The sequence below is a fragment of the Syzygium oleosum genome, unplaced genomic scaffold (genome assembly GCF_021117445.2).
Source record: "Syzygium oleosum isolate NSW1041296 unplaced genomic scaffold, Sole_v2.1 Sole_v2.10, whole genome shotgun sequence".
NCBI classification, from domain to species: domain Eukaryota; kingdom Viridiplantae; phylum Streptophyta; class Magnoliopsida; order Myrtales; family Myrtaceae; genus Syzygium; species Syzygium oleosum.
The window spans coordinates 7546000-7556240 of record NW_026607494.1 but is presented as its reverse complement, the minus strand read 5'-3'; the positions used below and the strand labels follow the sequence as shown (position 1 = coordinate 7556240).

General features: G+C 40.2%; 1 protein-coding gene across 1 annotated transcript; it reads right to left on the bottom strand.

Annotated features, from left to right (window-relative positions):
* Positions 1-4293: 4293 nt before the first annotated feature.
* Positions 4294-8599, bottom strand: LOC115685863 (alanine--glyoxylate aminotransferase 2 homolog 3, mitochondrial-like). Its single transcript, XM_030611001.2, has 9 exons — positions 7942-8599; positions 7482-7712; positions 7109-7279; positions 6176-6319; positions 5839-6018; positions 5336-5561; positions 4956-5069; positions 4775-4861; positions 4294-4666 (listed from the first exon to the last, which is right to left on the bottom strand). The coding sequence occupies exons 1-9, from the start codon at positions 8182-8184 to the stop codon at positions 4623-4625; spliced, it is 1440 nt and encodes a 479-aa protein (XP_030466861.1). The 5' UTR covers positions 8185-8599; the 3' UTR covers positions 4294-4622.
* Between the last annotated feature and the right edge of the window lie 1642 nt (positions 8600-10241).

Here is a 10241-nt window from a genome sequence, read left to right as displayed (position 1 = left end):
CCAAAAGAAAAAGTAAGGGTTAGATGGAAATGGAATACACTTTGGCGGATCTGGCGCTGAAAGGATATAGATAGTGCTATTTTATTTTATTTTGGGTTGATATCACGAAAAATTCCAAACTGGTACACCTATAATAAATTTATCCCGAATTAATATTTTGACCACAAAAACTTCAAACTAATACACCCGTGATAATTTTACTTCGAATTAATTTTTTGACGATCAAAAACCCTAAACCGGTACATCTGTGACAATTTTACCTCAAACTAATTTTTTTATCACTAAAAACCTCAAAGCTGGTACATTTGTAATAAATTTACCCTCCATTAATGTCCGTTAAATTGGATTAATATCACGAAAACCACAAATTGGTAAACTTGTGACAAAATGTGGGGTAAAACCCAAACTAGTATACCCGTCAACTATCACGTGTCATTAAACTTAGTAATTTGACAGTAAAATTTAACGGAAACTAACATATGGTAAATTTGTCACAGTTGTACAAGTTTGGAGTTTTTGGTGGTCAAAAAATTAGTTCGAGGTAAAATTATCACGGGTGTACCAGTTTGAGATTTTTGTGGTCAAAATATTAATTTGGGATAAATTTGTTACAGATATAACAGTTTGGAATTTTTTGTGATAAAAAAAATAATTCGGGATAAATTTATCACAGGTGTGTGGTATTAACCCTTTTAATTTTATGCATGCAATCGCCGGTCTCCTCCGTATTTTGTTCGATATTATTTATTTTGACCAATACATTTGGCCCTTCCTCCGCCAATTCGCTTGGAGTAAACTTTACCTTATACTCGAAAGGCGTTAGAATATATATAAAAAAAAATAAGTGCTTTATCAAAGGCACTTTTGGTACAGGGAGCATCGGAAACGGAAAGATTCATCCACCAACCAAATAAAATTATAATCACTAATAATAACTTTATATATATTTATACATGTGTCGGTATTTTATTTTGTTAGTATTAGAATGGAAAGATTCAACGATCAACAAAACGGATACAACTATTAATAGTAAAATTAAAAATATGTGTTGGTATTTTTAACTTTGTTTGTGGAGTAATTCTTTATCCCGATGGTGAACGTGATAAATTTTCTGAACATTAAAATCGTTCTTAGGAATGAAAGGTGTTTTTCTTTTTTTCAATTATCGCTTCCTCGATGAGGTTAGGCTTCTGGCTCGACATTTTGTAGCGGTATTGCGCGAAAATGGTTGCATCGAACACGAGCATTTGTATTCATGACTTGGTAAATTAGTCAAATTGGAATTGAACATGGTATCATACTTGCTCATGATGCTTAAATTATATGTTATCGGTCCGATAAATGAAGTTATTTAAACAAGAAAATGCTGCATGCATTTTCATTCGTGTTACAACATCATTTGCATTTACTTTTGTTTGGGAGCAATGTCAACAAATTGCAACCAAGTACAAAGGGATACCCTCAATGCCATATTCGATACAGATTAGTCTCACATATGTATCGTTCCTTATTAAAAAAGGGGGAGGGGGGGTGAACGAGCAGTTTTTTTTCTATTACCCTTCGCCGGCCACAGGTGAAGGCGAGGGTTGCCAGAGGGCGACCCTTGGCCGTGGCCGATGACCTCCCTTGGCCATGGCCGAGGCCAGTGACCAGAGGAGGGAAACAGGTAAAAAAAAAAAAGAAAAAAGGGGAAAAAATATAAAAATTGCAAAAATCATCCATATTAGCCACGATCGTCCAACATATGATAGACAGCATCTACGTCAGCGACTTCCTGTCAAATTGACAAATCTTTATGAGGTTTAGGAGTGACTTGGCCAAATTGATAAGCTTATCACTGAATAAGCCACCATACAATAAGTTCAGCATTTTTTTGGATTTTTTTTTTCCGAGTTTAGGCCATTATGATTAGCTTTTAACATACTCTTCCAAGGACTAAGTGAAGCCATACAAGAGAGGTGACGTACCGTCATGACCTCATTACTCATCGATCATCTAACCATGCAAAGTTAAAAACCCTTGAATTATTAACCACTTGTTTTATATTTCACGGTTTGTCTCTTATGTTCAACCATGTCCAAAAGGGCCGTTCATTGTTGCGCATTGTCTCATCCCATGTCCATGGATCGCGGTTGGTCGCTCTCGAAAAGAAGTCGAGACGCATTCTCTAACTTTTCAGATTTGACAAGTATATAAACCATTGTCTTGGTTTAATCAGAACTAGTGGGGGAAAGAGATAAAAAATCATGTAACATCTAAGTGGGGGGGAAAATGTTCTTCTTCTTCTTGTTTTACGTCAACTCACTTTAATGAAATAAAGTGTAACTTGGGTTTTAGTTTTTTTCCTTTTTTCCTTTTTGGTTATATTGGATTGATTGTGAATCTAACTATTGGAGATAATTATGAGATTTTCCATATATCCATTGATATCCGACCAACAAAACAAAAATCCGTTGATGGCTTATATATCTCGTGCACATTCTCGATTTATCCTAATTGATTGTAATTGATATTGTAACCTTAAATAGTCATCTTACCTGTCTACAAAAGATTGAAAACATAAGGATTTTATTGAATAAAGGGGAAAATAGTCCAAAAAGTCCTAAACCTATTGCATTTTTGCCAGTTCAGTCTTAAACCTTTCAATTTTGCCAATTGAATCTATCCAGCCAATTTTAACCGACAATTGGTGACGTGGACAGTTTTTTTTTAAAATTTTTTTAATTTAATATATATTTTTTGTTCTTTTCTTCTTCTTTTTCTATCAAGTCTGATGAGGGCTGACCGACCCTCGCCGACCAATGGGCGAGTGCCGCGAAGCCCTCATCGATTGCTAAGGCTGGCCCTCACCTATACCGGTGAGGTTTGGCCAGCGGGCCTCGCCGGGCTTGGAAGAAGAAAAAGAAAAAGATGGAAAGAAAAAAAAGAAGGAAAAATAATTAAAAATTCGAAAAAATATTAAAGTATTAATACAATTGTCCACATTAGCACCAGCTGTCGACTGTGCCACGTAGAACACCCGGCGTCTGCGTCAGCGATTTCCAATTAAAATTGGTCGGATAACTCAATTGGCAAAATGTAAAAATGTTTAAAACTAAATTGACAAAAGTGTAATAAGTTTAGGACTTTTTGAACAATTTTCCTTATTACCGGAGTTTTATCACAAAACTAGTATTCATATCGGGGCATTGCATGACTTCTAGTTATAACTTTAATGGTCAAAATAATTTTCAGATACAATATTATTTGGACAAGCAAATTAAGGAATTATATAGCTAGACATATTCTTGAGCAGAAGGGCATAGTTTTTTTTTTTTTTTTTGGTAAGGTAGAAGGGCACAGTTAATATCAAGACAATAATAAAATCAGGCTACTTTTGAAAAAATCAGACACATCATAAGTTACCCAACCACGATGCTTCAAGAGGAAGTTCCATGTTGACATCAACATGTGATATAATCATGAGAATCAACAAAATCTTTCTTCCAAAAGAAGGCGACCCTCGAAATTTTCAAGAGCTGATTCGCCCATATGTTGAAAAACTTGTAATGTCCCATGAACAGATAATCATTTTGAGCAATATAAAGCTCATACAGAGAAGAAGGGACATGTCAAGCGATATATATCGGCTGTATTGCCTTCAAAGACAAGTGCTCTCCCTGGGTAATCATAGTTGACTCGACCCGCTCAATGACCTACTGAACTGTTGATTCACGATCAACTCTGACATACGTATTCGGTAGATCTCGTCTCGCCCCTCCGCGATTTGCGGCCCCATTTTCCGATAAGCCCTCGAGCAATAGAACGGAGCGGATCGATGTCGGATGCTCAGTCTCATGCACTTTTCTGTTACTTAATGCAAGCTCGATTTTTGAGTCCAAGCTGATCAGTCGCTTAAATCTCAAAAACAAGTTGATCTTCGATACGAAGGGCCTCGTGAATCAAGCATGGATTCCCTTTCCGTCGAGAGTATTACAGATTAATCGAAAATCGAGCAATGAGTTTCTCTCTGGAATCCGCACATTCCCTTGGTTAAAAGCAGTGTGCTTTGAGTTTTGGAATCTTATTGCAGAAGCAAGCTTTAGTTCTGCAGGTTTTCATGAATCTTTGGAAAATATTTTGCATACGTGACAGAATCAGTTGAATATCATCTTTGGAGTTAAACTGCATCTAACAAGTATTTGCCAGAGCAAATGATTAACAGAGACAACAAGCCGTTGACCCGAAGCGCAACTTTTTAGTCGACCGACATTGGCGAGATTTAGCCCGCGAAGCAAAAACTAGATTGCAAAGTATAAAAAAGTTCTTGGAGGTTCTTTCGAAACAAACATCTATACAAACAGATTGTATCCATAATGCTTCCACCTCAATATGCCAAAAGTAACAGGAAGAAATTGAGGGAAAAGAAAAGAAGCAACATCAGAGCTTATTTCAATTGTTTAGAGAGACAACGAGTTGTTGACTCACCATACGATCGACTAGCCGCTAGTTGCTTGTTCGGAGCCTATGTACGAGAAAAGCAGGAATAACAAGAAGCACGCATACCAGTATACAGCAGTAGTAAGATCAATCTGTGGCAGACCACACAGATGCTTATGTAAAGATTTACATTTTCAGGCACTTCACATCTTTGACAGCGTATAATCCATCGCATCCACCAGGAAATCTGCCCATGAAAATAAAAACTACTCGTTAGAGGGTCATCAAGCAGTATATATTTGATTAGAAGTCCCCTTCAATTCCAACAATACAACAACAAAACATAAAGGCATACCTGCATCTTCTTTGGTGATGCACAGAGGCGGCGTGATGCGGAACACGTTTCCATAGTACCCTCCCTTGCCGATCAGTACACCCATCTCTGTAAGGATTTTGCAGGATTTATAAAATGGTAAAATCAAGTTTCCATTGCAATCGACTAAGTAAATAAGATGGAGAAAGGAATGAATACACACCTTTCATTTGGTCCATCACATGTAGAGTTTCAGCTTTTGCGGGGGTTTTCAACTTGCGATCAGTAACTAGTTCGACTCCAAGCATCAGCCCCCGACCCCTCACATCCCCGATAACTATATCAGCAAAAGTGTGATCAATCAACTATAGTCAAGAACAATCATAATGGCCGAAATCGTGATTACGAAGTTGATATTGTAGACAGATCGACGCATTACCACGTAAATAGAGTTACTGTATAAGTTTAGTTGAATATGGTCAACTAACCACATGCAACGAACAACACCAAGGCATAAGGGTACGCACATCATGATAAGCATTATCTACCATGTAGAACATGAAGAGCATCTAGGTAAAAAGGGTTTTGGGGAAGAAGGTTTACTTTCGTATTTGTCCATGAGCGATGTCAGTCTTTCTTTCAGATGAGACCCCACAATGTGTGCGTTCTCCTGAAGATTTTCTTTCTCGATCACTTTCAACACAGCTAGCCCAGCAGCCGTGCAGACCGGGTTGCCACCAAAGGTATTGAAATAACTGCGACGGGTCAGCACCTCTGCGATTTTGGGAGTGGTCACCACGGCTCCGAGAGGAATGCCATTTCCAATGCCCTGTAGAAAAGAAAAAACAAATGGTTAAGCTAATCACGACCAAGATTTGAGACTGAGATAAGACACGGGCATGGGACCGGATATGCCTTTATGAAGCTGAATCAGAGGTACTGAAAGCATACATAACCACAGGGGATAAAAGAAAAGGCAACTTTCAGTTTTGTTATATTGCCAAGTAATTCCAAGATAGCAAATTGAGGACCAATTTGAAGTGCAGAAAACCATTATGTTGGCCAACAAAAACATGTGCAGAGCAAAGAGCAGATGTGATAATCACCTTTGCCATCGTGACAATGTCCGGAACAACCCCATGGGATTCGAAACCCCAAAAGTGACTTCCTGTGCGAGCGAATCCAGATTGAACTTCATCAGCAATACAAAGGCCACCGGCTTTCCTGATGCTGCTATATACAGCAGGCAAGTAATGTGGGGCCAATTCAATAATGCCTCCCACACCCTGTGATCAATTAGCAAGTTAATCGAAGCAATGATGTTTCACCAGATTGATCTAGATATTTGATTAGGACAAATCAGTTCACATAGATAGGTAATGCATTATTGACATGTGAATGTATCGGATCAACATTAAGCAAAGACCATGGGAATCGATCTACCTGTATAGCTTCAGAGATGAAACCAGCCACATTGCCACAAGTGCCAAACTCGATGAGGTCTTGGACATCTCTGGCATACTTCTCTCCATCTGAACCGAAAACACCTCTGTAGGGGTCTGGGTTTAACGCGTGATGAACTCCAGTCTGTCAATGAACAATACATGATTCGAGAAGCCGGTTCATCAGTTGATTCAATCCATCTGAACTTTCCATTTTGGAGTACTATAATTTTTACATCAATACATTCAAGCATGCAACCAATAATCTAATGGCCATCACTATTCTGTCTCATTTCTGAATTGCAATTATTCATCAATAACATTCATAACCGAGAGTTCATTTCATCCTTTTCTGTAAACAACAGCTAGAAAAAAAGTGCCTCAGAAAAGAGAGGGAGAATTTCTAAGTTTTTACTATCAATAACGATCCACCTCCGATATCGATCCCAAATTCAGCAACGAACAGAAGTAGAAAAGGAGGCATAGAATCTCTACATGTCAATATGATAAGATCGAGGATGAACAACTGAGAGAAACCTGAAAAAGCTCTAGAGATTCAATGCATGCTTCTGGTAGAATCAAACTGTACATGCGAGTTAGAGGTTGCTGAAAGAATCCTTTAGATCTTTTTGACAAAGTACAGCATGGTAGGTCGAATTGCACCATCAAATGCAACTGGGTATCAACAGGTTCCACCACCACATCACCCCAAGTCAAAATCATGACCACAAATAATATCTGTACTGACTTTTGGGTCCACACTCGTGCGAACCGAATCAGAGCATGAGACACACAGATTCATTTCGGAGATAACAAAAAGCAACCTTTTCTTCTTCTTCTTCTCCTTGTAACTATAAAGAGTATAGCCCGATCATGTGCATGTGTTATTGTCGTTATTACAATCTACTAAGGAGTATGTATGCATTTATGTTACCTGCACGACGTTAAACTTCCAGTTGCTCGAGGCCGTGGCGCCCATGGTCCCGGCCGCGTTCCCGTGGTACGCATTCCTCAGCGATATTATGTCGTGGGAACCAGTGTACAGCCTCGCGATCATCATGGCTAGCTCGTTCGCCTCCGTCCCCGAGTTCGTGAAAAACACCACCTGTGAACGCACACAGCCAAAGGAAAAACAAAACCAATCAATTTTTCAAGACGTCGAGTACGTAGGTAGAATACCAATCTTCGATTTGAAAAGAACTAAATAACATGGAGGTGGGGTTGGTGGGAACATATTCGCTATCAATTAAATTGATATCTTTGGCAGTGTTCACATAAAAAATTTAGGATGGTCATGCTCTCATTACGTTGAGATCACCGGGGAGCTTGGAGGCGAGGGCCTCGGCGAAGTCGGCGATGGCGGGGTTCAGGTAGAGGATGGTGGAGTGCTGGAGGCGGCGGGTCTGGTGGACGATGGCGCCCACCACGTCGGGGTGGCAGTGGCCGCAGCACACGGTGGCTATCCCTCCGAACCCGTCCAGGTATCTCTTCCCGCTATCGTCGTACAGGTACTGCATCTTGCCGTCCACCACGTTCAGCTGCAAGGAAAGAAGAATCGCCACCCATCAGAGATCAACCAATCGGGACCCAAGAAAACACGAATCCACGTGAAACTAGCTTTTGCAGACTCGTTTCCGATGAATGCCGTCGTAATCTTGGGTCGATTTATTTTCCTCAATTGACGATAACGAGACGAACGAAAACGTTGCGACAGAAAAGGGACAAAACAAAAGCAGAGAGAGAGAGAGAGAAAGAGAGAGGGCTGACGGGTTGTTTGTAGAAGTAGAACATGGAGGGGCTGAGGAACTGCTGGCGCTTGGCGAGGATCTCCGCGGAGGAGGGGCCGGCGTACGGCGGGGGAGAGTAGGCGAAGGGGGGCATCCTGGGGACACCATTCTCCTGCTTTGTCTCCTGGGCGGCCTGAGAGGAGGAGGAGACGAAGCGGGAGGAGGAAGATCCCGACGACGATAATGCTCTTCTGGTGGCCCTGGCGATTCCCTTCTGCATCATCTTCCCTTCCCTTCGCTTAGGACGACGGATCTCCTTCCCCTCCCTGCAACAGAAAGAAACAACGCTCTGTTTCTCTCTGCCTCTCTCTGCCTCTCTGGGGTCAGGGGAGGAGGAAGAGAGAATGAGAGATGGGACCTCGAGGAAAGATTCCGAGAATGCAGGGGCGTGTCTTGGCTGGAGGTATGGGTATGTGTATGGGCCGCAGGAAGACACCAAACGCAGAGATGGACAGAGACAGAGGGAAGAAGACGGTATATATATAGAGGGGGCTTGATCAGAGAAGATCCACCGCGGATGCCAGTGACGTCCTTCGTTTGCCTTCGTTAAATTTTGAGCAAACAGGGAAGCCTTCTCTATGGATGGAAGCCTTCAAGCCAAAAGCTGTATGTCGTCAGCCAATTTAGAGGAGTCATATCAAAGTAGGGCAATCTAGTCAAGCATCATCCTCTGGTCTTTATTATCTTTGTTTAAACGTTCTTGATGATATCGCCAAATAAGTTCTCCTCGGGGAACGTTCTTAGGATTTTCTGTAATGGTATTGGCATGCTGAATCATTATCGCGGAAGATTTGCTTGCCTCGTTCTAAGCAAAACCGGGATGATTATAGAGAAAAAGTCATAAATCGGATGTCAATTCAGTATCAGACGTTTTGACGATTTGTCAATATAATTATTCCGACTAATTTTGACCGAATATTGCTATTGCAAATTTTTGTATTCATAAATTTTTTGGAATTTTCCTTTTTTTCCTTTCATTTTTCTTTTTATTCTATTTCCCATTGCCGCCGGCGACCTTCGCCGGTCATAGACGAGGTCCGACACTGGTGAAGGTCTAGTGAGGGCTGCTCTCGTCAGCCTCTAGCAAGGGCAACGCTCGTTAGACCCTCGTTAACCCTCACTGGATGCTAGTGAAGGCGGCCTCGCCTGTGGCTGGTGGAAGGAAATAGGAAAAAAGAAAAAAAAGAAAAAGAAAAAAAAGGGGGAAAAAGAAGGAAATTAAGAATTACAACAATTACCCACAACAGCACCAGTCACGTCACGCCATGCAACACGGCCGGTGCTGACTAGACATCCAAGTCAGCGATTTCCAATCGAAATTGGAAGGAAAGATTATATTTGAAAAGGTTGAATTCGAATCCGTACTATAAATTTATAACCTTTTTTTGATAACTTTCCAAGCAAAACTTGTGCATGCTCGAACTGGGTGCGTTCACAATTTATATATTTCTATTTTTAAGTGAGTATGTTTACGATTGATTACCAACTTTAAGAATTGTTTAAATCATAGCGGTGTTGAGTATACAAAGAAGAAACGAAAGCAAAAAAAAAATAGAAAGAGAAGTGGAAGTGATGAAATTCGTTGTAAAAGGTACTACGGGGGTAAGTCTTGGTCTTCAAAAGTGTTAGTTTTTATCTTCTAACCACAAATTTTGTAAAATGTCCAATTAGGGGTATTTTTGCACTAATAAAAAGGTCGAAGTTACTATCCAAAAAATAAATAAATAGAAATCCTCTTCCTTTTTTAATAGTAAATGAATAAATTGGATCAACAACTAGTATATTATATAGTAAAAATAGAGGGGTCAGTCACTATGGATGCGCCCACAACCACCCATTATGAAAGTTCATATCTTGAAGAATGTGATGATAATCGGTTTTCATAGGCTTTTACTTAGGCAATTGAATATCAATATTGTTGATTTATTAGATAAGATGATGATTATAGATAAGATAGATTTATTTATACGATAGATTGATTGCTTATGTACATAATGGATATCTAGAGGAAAAATTCTTCGACGCTATGGATATTGACGAGGATCGCCAAGTGAAACTTGTGGCGTACAAGTTGAAGGGTGGCGCTTCACTTGGTGGGAACAGACTCAATTGATGCGACGTCGACAAGGCAAGGCTCCTATTCGATCATGGGGTCGATGAAACAGAAGTTGAAGAAGAGGTTCCTTCCAACGGACTATGAGCAATTGTTGTTTCAAAATTCCAGAATTGCCAACAATTGAATAGATCGGTCCAAGCTTATACGGAAGAGTTCCTTCGACT